The 12,454-nt window shown below is 36.3% G+C and overlaps 1 protein-coding gene across 1 annotated transcript; it reads left to right on the top strand.

The window, feature by feature from the left end:
• Nucleotides 1-351: 351 nt before the first annotated feature.
• Nucleotides 352-11,758, top strand: LOC134274938 (probable ATP-dependent RNA helicase DDX23; the record flags this gene model as incomplete). Its single annotated transcript, XM_062757184.1, has 8 exons — nucleotides 352-580; nucleotides 1,544-1,689; nucleotides 2,176-2,353; nucleotides 2,702-2,941; nucleotides 3,366-3,517; nucleotides 3,817-3,925; nucleotides 10,635-10,809; nucleotides 11,358-11,758. Coding segments are annotated over 8 exons (1,459 nt in total), but the record flags the coding sequence as incomplete, so codon positions are not given.
• Nucleotides 11,759-12,454: the final 696 nt, after the last annotated feature.

The following is a 12,454-nucleotide window of genomic DNA, read 5'->3' as shown; positions in this document are numbered from 1 at the left end:
GAGAGAGAGATAGATAGATAGATAGATAGATAGATAGATAGATAGATAGATAGATAGAGAGAGAGAGAGAGAGAGAGAGAGAGAGAGAGAGAGAGAGAGAGAGAGAGAGAGAGAGAGAGATTTTCGCGTAATTACGCGAGATAGTGTGCTTGCAAAAATTTAATTCTCGCGCATAATAGTATTCCTTAAGATTATATAGAGCAATAACCACAATTCGTGAAAATTATGCCTCGCTAATCAAGAGTCAATGACTATCTTGCGAAAATAAGGTGTCACGAAAATTTAATGATCTACAGTAGCTTATAACTAGGTGCCAAAGGGAGACAAAGTGATATTTTAGAAATTTTACAGGAAACATCAGAAAATCATTGCCAAGAAAGAAGCCAAGCAGAAGTGGGACGACCGTCACTGGGTGGAGAAAAGTCTGGCGGAGATGACGGAGAGAGACTGGCGAATCTTTAAGGAGGATTACAACATTTCCTGTAAAGGGGGGAGGATCCCGAACCCCATGAGGAACTGGAAGGAGTCCGGACTCCTGGATAAGGAGATTCTGGACGTCATTGAACAAGTCGGCTACAAGGTTTGTTGAAGGAGTCTTCTAAAAGGTTTATTGAACAAATTTGCTACAAAGTTTGCTGAACAAGCCTGCTACAAGGTTTATTGAACAAATTGGCTACAAGATTTATTGAACAAGTTGGCTATTAGGTACATGTCTGTTATGAGGTTTGTTGAACAAGTTGGCTATTAGCTATAGGCAAATTGAACAAATTGGCAACAAGGTTTGTTGAACAAGTCTTATACAAGGTTTATTGAACAAATTGACCACAAATTTGGTTCAGCAAATTGGGTACAAGGTTTATTGAACAGTTGGCAACAAGATCTGTTGAACAAGTTGGCTACAAGGTAACAAGTTGGGTACAAGGTAACAGGTTGGCTAGTCCAAGGTTTGTTGAACAAGTTGGCTCCAAGGATTGTTGAAAAAGTTGGCTACAAGGTTTGTTGAACAAGTTTGCTGAAAGGTGTATTGAACAAGTCAGCTACAAGGTTTTTTGAACAAGTTTGCTACAAGGTATATTATTTGGCTACAATATTTGTTGAACAAGTCCACTATGAGGTTTGTTGAACAAGTCCACTATTAGGTTTGTTGAACAAGTCAGCTACAAGGTTTGTTGAACAAGTCCACTACAAGATATGGTGACTTAGTTGGCTACAAGGTTTCAAAAGGTATAAAATGAAAGCAAAACATGTATCGACGGAATTTGGAACTTATTTATCTGTGTATACATATTGCAATGAAAAAACAGAGTCCATATTAAGTAAATTCTCAAATTAGATGTTTTCTTTTTCACAACCTTTTACATGTACATATTAAGTAAAAGAAATAACAGAATGTACATCATATTTTGTAATTCATTCTATTGCACAGTGTTACAATATACTGCATCTAATAAAAAATATAGTAGACTAGTTTTACTCACTTTCTACAATTCCTCTTGAATATATTGAGTAAAATCTTTAAATCCAGTTGCTTAATTTTTTGTAGGAGCCGACACCCATTCAGAGACAGGCTATACCTATAGGTCTACAGAACAGAGACATCATAGGCGTAGCCGAAACAGGAAGTGGAAAAACAGCCGCCTTCTTACTGCCCCTACTCAAATGGATTACCTCCCTTCCCAAAATAGAAAGGTCAATTTAATATCTTTTATCATCACCTCTCTGATAGCAATGTGGAATAATTAAAATGTATAATTTGTACGAAATACAGTAAAATACAGCTATAGCGACCACGCTTACAATGAATTGATGCTTAGAATGAAGTGATTTTTATTCCCTGTGACTTTAAAGTGTATTATAATCTTAACGGATATAACAAATAACACTTATAACAAAGCAAAATTGTCTGTTCCTAGCTCTTCCTTGTGTGTTTTACTGTATTATAATGACTCTATTGAATATTTACGTGGAGATGCAATACATTGATTTTTTTTTTTTTGTATTGTATAAACATTTAACTCTCTTTAGATCAAACATATATAGAAAATTTACATAGGTGGCAGTTACTGTCTTGAAATATTTTTTATATGAACATTGTACACAAGTTTCGATTTTCAAAAAAAAATTTTTTTGAGAAATAAGTTTTAATTTTACAAGAGATCTTTGGTTATCGTTTAGGTTTGACGACTATGACCAGGGTCCATACGCCATTATTTTGGCTCCGACGCGTGAGTTGGCTCAGCAGATAGAGGAGGAAACCATCAAGTTTGCCAAACATCTGAACTTGAAGACAGTCGCCATTATTGGAGGAATCTCGCGAGAGGAACAGGGGTTCAAATTACGACAGGGATGCGAGGTCAGTTATTACAACAGGGAAGGTTAAAAAGTATAGAATGTATCTCTTTTGAAGTCTTAAGGGTTAAATGATTTTTTTTTTCAATTAAATTGAAAGAATTTTCAACAATCTAGTTTAGATTTGATTAAGTGCATTGTGAATATTCTTTATAAGAATATGCATGAAATAGACATTTTAGTGACATAGTTGTCATAGCTGCTATCTTATAGAATTCACCACCAAATGTAATATGTTTTTAAAATGTATCTTCGATGGGAGTCCATTCATAACATTTGAATGGTCAATTTTTTATGATACCTCATTCCTAATTTTTTAATGATAAGTTATTTTACCTGTGTTTTTTTACAGATCGTCATTGCCACCCCTGGTCGACTGATTGATGTGCTGGAGAACCGGTACCTGGTTCTGGCCCAGTGCACATACGTCGTCATGGACGAGGCTGACAGAATGATTGACATGGGTTTTGAACCGGATGTACAGAAGATTCTGGAATATTTACCAGTCTCCAACCAGAAACCGGACACAGAAGACGCGGAGGAGGTGGAGAAAATGTTACAGAATTACACCTCCAAGAAAAAGTACCGCCAGGTAGGTCACATGTATTACAGAATTACACCTCCAAGAAAAAGTACCGCCAGGTAGGTCACATGTACACACATAGACTAATTAGAGGTGGAGAAAATGCTACAGAATTACACCTCCAAGAAAAAGTATCACCAGGTAGGTCACATGCCCTCATGTAATGAAACAAAGTTGCTGCACATACTTGTAAGGATTTCTCCAATCTTTCTTTTTTAAGACAGTGTAGAGAAATAATCCATCATTCTTATGAATATGTTCAAAATTATTTAAAATGAGCCATTCTTTTAACAGTTGTACAGTTTTAATTACATGTTTAATTGAAAATTTAAACCATTATAATGTTAAAAAATACATGTCGAATTTATAGTAAAAGATTCTTTTAGTTACATTATGGTTTCATTATCAACACAGTTGTTCATATTTTTGCCAGACGGTCATGTTCACAGCTACTATGCCCCCCGCTGTGGAGAGGCTGGCCAGATCCTATCTCCGTAGACCAGCGGTAGTGTACATAGGCTCTGTAGGCAAACCCACCGAGAGAACCGAACAAATCGTCTACATGGTGTCATCCGCAGAAAAAAGGTCAGTCAAAGGTCAAGGGTCAAAAGCTTGTATAATTTTCTGAAACAGATATTAAATGTCTTTATTCTGCAGACTGATTCTATAATAGTAGAAAATAATCATAATTCTTTCATTATATTTTTTTAAATTATCATATGAAAAGATTTCTTTGATACATGTAGAAAAAACATCAGATTGACTTGATTTGTGAAAAAAAGTTATCTGAAGCTAAGACAATATTACAAGAAATTTAAATATATTTCAAATATATTTTCATTAGCTTATTTAATGTAATACATATTATGATTGGTGAATTACAGAAAGAAATTGGTTCAGATTCTGGAACAAGGAATTGATCCACCAATCATTATCTTTGTGAACCAGAAGAAAGGAGCGGATGTGTTGGCCAAATCTCTGGAGAAAATGGGAGTAAGTTTTAAAAAAAAATAACTGGTGTTTCTTTTGTCGTAAAAATTATGTATATTTTCTGTTTCTCAATATGTGCACTACAAATTAGGAAAATTTGTTCAATTTTACATGTTTGTGACAAAATTTGCATTCTCATTATTAGCTCTTCTGAGCCAAAGGCTCAAAGAGCTAATGCTATGGCCATTTGTGCAGTGTGTGTTAACTTTTTAGAATATGGGCCATAACTCAAGAACCCCTTGGCCAATCATTGTCAAATTTGTTACAGGGTATCCTTGGCCCAAGGGCTACCATTTATACTAAAACTAGGGTTGGGACCCTAAAACAAGGGGAGATAATCAGGAAAATAGAACCAAAAGTACTGGTTGCTAAAAAATCTTCTTCTCCAGAACCACCAGGCAGATTTTCACCAAACTTACATACAAGGTTCAGGATATGTTGAAGATTAAAAATTGTTCAAGGCATGACCCTGGGGCAAAGGGCGTGGTCTCAAGGTCACTTCAAAGTTAACCAAAATATACAATTAATAAAAATGTTGATATTTTACTTACTATAAGGACTAGGATCATCAAATCTTGTAAGTTGATGCATCTTAGGACTTCACATCATGTTAACTCAAAAGTAGGTCATGGTGACCTAATTTTTAGCTCACCTCAACGAAGTTGGGGGAGCTTATGTAACACCCTCGGCGTCGGTGTCGGCGTCCTCGTCGGCGTCCCGGGTTAAGGTTAAGTTTTTTGGAGCAGTTTTCTTTTGAAGTACTTCTATGTCCTATATTGATTAGACATGCATGGAAGATGTTTCTAGTGTGTTTCATTGTACCAGTCAAAGTTTCAGATGCTGCAATTTCAGCAAAGGAATAACCAGGTTAATGTTTTTGGAGCAGGTTAACATTTTTGGTGCAGTTTTTAGCTCTACTGGTCAGAGACCAGAAGAGCTTATGCGATAGTAATGCGTCCGTCCGTCTGTCCGTCTGTCTGTCTGTCCGTCTGTCTGTAAACAATTTTTCAAAATGCTACTCCTCCTACAGTTTTGGTCTAATTTCAATATAACTTGGGACACAAGTAGACTACACTAAGATACATAATTCTGTGTATCGGTTTTTGATTTCGATGAACTGTGTTGCCGTGGTTACTAAAAATAGAAATCTCTGTGAAATTCTTTCAAAACGCTACTCCTCCTACAGTTTTGGTCTGATTTCAGTATAACTTGGCACACAAGTAGACTACACTAAGACACATAATTCTGTGTATCGGTTTTTGATTTTGATGAACGGTGTTGCCGTGGTTACTAAAAATAGAAATTTCTGTGAAATTCTTTCAAAATGCTACTCCTCCTACAGTTTTGGTTTGATTTCATTATAACTTGGCACACAAGTAGAATACACTAAGATACATAATTCTGTGTATCGGTTTTTGATTTTGATGAACGGTGTTGCCGTGGTTACTAAAAATAGAAATTTCTGTGAAATTCTTTCAAAATGCTACTCCTCCTACAGTTTTGGTCTGATTTCAGTATTACTTGGCAAACAAGTAGAATACACTAAGATACATAATTCTGTATATCGGTTTTTGATTTTGATGAACGGTGTTGCCGTGGTTACTAAAAATAGAAATTTCTGTGAAATTCTTTCAAAATGCTACTCCTCCTACAGTTTTGGTTTGATTTCATTATAACTTAGCACACAAGTAGAATACACTAAGATACATAATTCTGTTTATCGGTTTTTGATTTCGATGAACGGTGTTGCCGTGGTTACTAAAAATAGAAATATCTGTAAAACTGTTTCAAAATGCTACTCCTCCTACAGTTTTGGTCTGATTTCAAATAAACTTGGCACATAAGTAGAATACACTAAGATACATAATTCTGTATATCGAATTTTAATTTTGATGAACGGTGTTGCCGTGGTTACTAAAAATAGAAATTTCTGTGAAATTCTTTCAAAATGCTACTCCTCCTACAGTTTTGGTCTGATTTCAGTATAACTTGGCACACAAGTAGACTACACTAAGAACATAAAGAGACTTGATCAACAATCATTATTCTATTTAGTTTCAAATCCCAGCTGCTTAAGTACTTTTCTCTTCCTTTGCTATAAGTTCAAACCAGTAGAGCTTCAGTCTAGACAGAGACTTCTGGTTGGTGTAGGTTTCATTTCCGAGTAACTATAAGCCCTATGTTGACCAAACTTGCATGGATGGTACATCTTAGGATGCACACTACCAGGCTTGCTTCGGATGCTGAATCTTACCTACATTTTCCGCATGAGTAAACAGGTTTATGTTTTTGGTGCAGGTCTCATTTCCAAGTAACTATGAGCACTATAGTGACCAAAATTGCATGGATGATAAATCTAAGGATGCATACTACCAGACTTGCTTCGGATGCTGAATCTGACCTACATTTTCTGGTTGAGTGAACAGGTTAAAGTTTTGGTGCAGGTCTCATTTCCAAGTAACTATGAGCACTATAGTGACCAAACATGCATGGATGATACATCTAAGGATGCATACTACCAGACTTGCTTCGGATGCTGAATCTGACCTACATTTTCTGGTTGAGTGAACAGGTTAAAGTTTTTGGTGCAGGCTTCATTTCCAAGTTACTATGAGCCCTATAATGACAAAACTTGCATGGATGGTACATCTTAGGATGCACACTAATGGACTTGCTTCAGATGCTGAATTTGACATACATTTTCCAGATAATGGACACCTCGTAAAAGTTATGGGTGCAGGTCTATTACCAAGAAACTATAAGGCTTATATAAACCAAACTTGCACAAAAGATGCATCAAAGGATGAAAACTCTCAAACTTGCTTCAGATGCTGGATTTTAATTACATTTTCATGATGGAGAACTAGTTTGAAGTTTTTATATAGGTCTATTCCAAAGTATCAAATCAAAATTGCATAAATTTTGCATTTTTGGATGTACACTTTTTGTTGGTTAATTGTGTGACTTTGCCTTACTTAAAGACAACATTCGTTGAGGTGAGCTCTGTAATCTCTGATTACCTATGTTTAAATTTTACGGGCTTTCGTTTTCAAATTGATATGGAGGCATATTTTGGACACTTTAAGGCCTATGATCATCAAACTTTGTCAGTTGATGCATCTTGGGTCCTTAAACAAGGTCAACTTAAAAGTAGGTCACCTTGACCTACTTTTTGAATTTTATGGCTCATCTTTTCTAAAACATTTAATCCCATTATTTCAGAAACTGAGAGGTTTAGATTCACCAAATCTTGTAAGTTGATGCATCTCGGGGCCTTAAAACATATTTATGAAAAAGTAAATCACTGTGACGTACTTTTTAGCTCACCTCAACGAAGTTGGGGGGAGCTTATGTGATACCCTCGGCGTCGGCGTCGGTGTCGGCGTCGGCTTGGCGTCCCGGGTTAAGGTTAAGTTTTTTGGAGCAGTTTTCTTTTTAAGTACTTCTTTGTCCTATATTGATTAGACATGCATGGAAGATGTTGCTAATGTGTTTCATTGTACCAGTCAAAGTTTCAGATGCTGCAATTTCAGCAAAGGAATGACCAGGTTAATGTTTTTGGTGCAGGTTAACATTTTTGGTGCAGTTTTTGGTGTAGGTCTCATTTCCGAGTAACTATAAGCCCTATGTTGACCAAACTTACATGGATGATACATCTTAGGATGCATACTACCAGCCTTGCTTCGGATGCTGAATCTGACCTACATTTTCCGGTTGAGTGAACAGGTTAAAGTTTTTGGTGAAGGTTTCATTTCGAAGATACTTTGAGCCCTATAATGACCAAACTTGCATGGATGGTACATCTTAGGATGTATTCTACTAGACTTGCTTCGGATGCTGAATCTGACCTACATTTTCTGGTTGAGTGAACAGGTTAAAGTTTTTGGTGCAGGTTTCATTTCCAAGTTACTATGAGACATATAATGACCAAACTTACATGGATGATACATCTTAGGATGCATACTACCAGCCTTGCTTCGGATGCTGAATCTGACCTACATTTTCCGGTTGAGTGAACAGGTTAAAGTTTTTGGTGAAGGTTTCATTTCGAAGATATTTTGAGCCCTATAATGACCAAACTTGCATGGATGGTACATCTTAGGATGTATTCTACTAGACTTGCTTCGGATGCTGAATCTGACCTACATTTTCCGGTTGAGTGAACAGGTTAAAGTTTTTGGTGCAGGTTTCATTTCCAAGTTACTATGAGACATATAATGACCAAACTTACATGGATGATACATCTTAGGATGCATACTACCAGCCTTGCTGTGGATGCTGAATCTGACCTACATTTTCCAGTTGAGTGAACAGGTTAAAGTTTTTGGTGAAGGTTTCATTTCGAAGATACTTTGAGCCCTATAATGACCAAACTTGCATGGATGGTACATCTTAGGATGTATTCTACTAGACTTGCTTCGGATGCTGAATCTGACATACATTTTCCAGTTGAGTGAACAGGTTAAAGTTTTTGGTGCAGGTTTCATTTCCAGGTTACTATGAGACATATAATGACCAAACTTACATGGATGATACATCTTAGGATGCATACTACCAGCCTTGCTTCGGATGCTGAATCTGACCTACATTTTCCAGTTGAGTGAACAGGTTAAAGTTTTTGGTGAACGTTTCATTTTCAAGGTACAGTGTACTATGAACCCTATAATGACTAAATTGCATGGATGGTACATCTTAGGATGCATACTACCAGACTTGCTTCGGATGCTGAATCTGACCTACATTTTCTGGACGAGTAAACAGGTTAAAGTTTATGGTGCAGGATTCATTTCCAAGTAACTTTGAGCCCTATAATGACCAAACTTGCACAGATGGTACATCTAAGGGTGCATTCTACTATGCTGGCTTCGGATGCTGAATCTGACCTACATTTTCTGGATTAGTGGAAAGGTTAATTTTTTTATACAGGTTTCATTTGCAAGTAACTTTAAGCCCTATGTTGACCAAACTTGCATGGATGATACATCTTAGGATGCACACTAATGGACTTGCTTCAGATGCTAAATTTGACATACATTTTCCAGATAATAGACCTCGTAAAAGTTATGGGTGCAAGTCTATCACCAAGAAACTAAGGCTTATATAAACCAGTTGCACAAATGATGCATCAAGGGATGAAAACTCTCAATCTTTCTTCAGATGCTGGATTTTAATTACATTTTCATGATGAAGAACTGGTTTTTAGTTTTTATATAGGTCTATTCCAAAGTATCAAAATTGCATAAATTTAGCATTTTTGGATGTATACTTTTTGTTGGTTAATTGTGTGACTTAATTTGCCTTACTTAAAGACAACACACGTTGAGGTGAGCTCTGTAATCTCTGATTACCTATGTTTGAATTTTGCAGGCATTTGTTTTCAAATTGTTTAGAAGGCATATTTTGAATACTTTCAGCCCTATGATCATCAAACTTTGTCAGTTGATGCATCTTTGGTCTTCAAAAAATGTCGACCAAAAAGTAGGTCACGGTGACCTACTTTAAACATTTTATGGCTATATTTAATTATCTTAGGTACTTTTTGGCTTATAATCATCAAACTTTGTCAGTTGATACAACTTGGGTTTTCAGAGAATGTCGACCAAAAAGTAGGTCACTGTGACCTAGTTTTGAATTTTATGGCTATATTTAAGTATCCCGGGTACTTATTGGCCTAGAATTGTCAAACACTGTCAGTTTAGGCATCTTTGGTTTTCGGAGAATGTCGACCAAAAAGTAGGTCACAATGACCTACTTTTGATTATCTCAGGTACTTACTGGCTTAGAATCATCAAACATTGTCAGTTGGTGCATCTTGGGTCTTCGGAAAATGTGGACCAAAAAGTAGGTCATGGTGACCTACTTTTGACATATTATAGCTATATTTAAGTATCGTAGGTACTTTTTGGCTTAGAATTATCAAAACTTTGTCATTTAATGCAACTTGGTTTTTCTGAGAATGTTGACCAAAAAGTAGGTCACTGTGATCTAGTTTTTACATTTTATGACTATATCTTAGGTACTTTTTGGCTTAGAATTATCAAACGTTGTCATTTGAGGCGTCTTGGGTTTTTGGAGAATGTCGACCAAAAAGTAGGTCACAGTGACCTACTATTAATTATCTCAGATACTTATTGGCTTAGAATCATCAAACATTGTCAGTTGATGCATCTTGGTTCCTCAGAAAATGTCGACCAAAAAGTAAGTCACAGTGACCTATTTTTGACATTTTATGGCTTTATTTAAGTATCTCTGGTACTTTTTGGCTTAGAATCGTGAAACTCTGATAGTTGATGCATCTTTGGTCCTCGGAGAATGTCAACCATAAGAAGGTCACTGTGACCTACTTTAATATATGAGGTAGTTATTTGGCTTAGATTCATCAATCTTTGTCAATTAATGCATCTTGAGTCCTCAGAAAGTTTCAAATCAAAAAGTAGGTCACCATGTCCTACTTATAGTATTTTATAGCTATACTGAAATATCTTCAATCCTAACTGGCAAAGAATCATCAAACTTTGTCAGTTCATGCATCTTAGGATACTTAGAGTTAGAGGCTTCAAATAGAAGTGATAGATTGTACAATTTATCAGAAGAGCGATTCAAGGCCCTTGGGCCTCTTGTTTTGCCAGATGCAATACGTGTACATTTTCTTCAATATGTACATTGCCTGTACATTTCTCTACCTACAATTTCTGTTTGTTTCTTTATTTAGTACAATGCCTGTACATTACACGGTGGTAAGGGACAAGAACAGAGAGAGTTTGCTCTGGCCAGCCTTAAGGGCGGAACTAAAGATATCCTGGTCGCCACCGATGTGGCAGGTCGTGGTATCGATATCAAGGACGTCTCACTGGTTATCAATTATGACATGGCTAAATCCATCGAAGGTCTGTATTGGATTTTGATGCATATACTGTTCTGTGTACATAGACTTTTACAGATTCTTTCTGAGGAATATATTTCTAAACATACTGTAAACCAACTTTTATTTCGGACAACATTATTTCGCGATTTACCCGGGTAAATTAGTTTGCGACAATTAATTTCCGCAAACAAGCCTATTTTGGATCTATTGTTATGAGGCACATAGATTTTAAAGAACGGATCGCGGCCAGAAATATTTGTGATGATGGGGCTCTCGCGAACTTCTCGAAAATTTCTTGCACACAAATAAAAGTTGGTTTACAGTATGGTACTTTAACATTTATTTGACCATTTGTTACAGTATTGAATTAATACTTTCAATTAACATGCACAAGATATATTTTACCTGCATTTTACACTTTCTGAAATACTGACCCAGACATCATTTGAAATAACATTAGAAATACCTTGCATGTCAAATTTAGCCAAATACAGTGTTCTATGTACTCAATGTAGGTGGTCAGGAGAGAAAGGACAAGTCTGTATAAATATTTTCTTTCTTCTTTTCCAGATTACACACATCGTATCGGGCGTACGGGTCGAGCTGGGAAGACCGGGGTGGCTATAACCTTTGTGACCCCTGAGCAGGACTCTGCCGTCCTATACGACCTTAAACAGACCATCCTGGCCAGCCCCGTGTCCTCCTGCCCCCCAGAGCTGGCTAATCACCCAGATGCCCAGAATAAACCTGGCACCGTGGTACAGAAAAAACGCAAGGATGAAACCATTTTCCTGCAGTAATTCAACAATTCATGGACTTGTGCAGAAGTGTGGGAATAATTGTTTTTAATCTTATTGTCAGTCTGGAAATTGCGTACACACAATGTGTGTTACAGATGTAAAACATTATAATTAAGATTTCTAAATGGATATTTGTTTACACATTCTGATGAATAAATGTGTATCATCTTTCCTAGGTTTTTTTTTTTCTTTAGTGATACATGTAATACTTTAAAATCAATTTTGCTTTTAAATAATACTTTTTTGAAAAAGCAAACTCATTTCAATTGTCAGAGTGCAGCATACAAATCTGAGGAAAGGAAGGAGAATTACGTTTGTGATTAGGCCATCTTTAAAATAATGTTTGCTTGCCCTCTCTGGACTCAGGGCAAAACTACTGGGTCGGTTGAAAGATGGGAAAATCTTTTTTCCAGAAAATTTCTACATATTTGGTAACCGGATAAGAGGATTAAAAAGAAAAAAATATATTGTGCCTTGGGAAGTTTTAAGTCAAGCCATTTTTAGTCAGTTGGTGGGGAGAGGGCAACCAAACAATTTTTTAAAGATGGCCTTACTAATAAAACTCAGTTGGCATACCCAGGTAGTGAATAATAGATACAGTTAAAAATATGTATCAATCAACTGAAATCAAATCTTTTTAGATTAAAAACTATTGGGCCCGTTACATCTAGAACTTTTGCAATGAAAGAGTGTTCATGCACATCATCCTATTATATACGTATATAGCTACCGAGAAAAGAAAATGAAAATAGCTTCTACAAACAGAGAAATGAACACCAGACAAGCTGTGATCAGAAAAGGTCATGAGCTTTCATCTTAGGAGAGCTAAAATAATTTTGCTCCATTAAGCTGACACTTTACTGCTAT

Source organism: Saccostrea cucullata, unplaced genomic scaffold, assembly GCF_032062105.1.
Source record: "Saccostrea cucullata isolate Sc308-1 unplaced genomic scaffold, CSIRO_AGI_Scuc_v1 ctg72, whole genome shotgun sequence".
NCBI lineage: Eukaryota > Metazoa > Mollusca > Bivalvia > Ostreida > Ostreidae > Saccostrea > Saccostrea cuccullata.
This window is presented reverse-complemented; position numbering and strand designations above follow the sequence as displayed.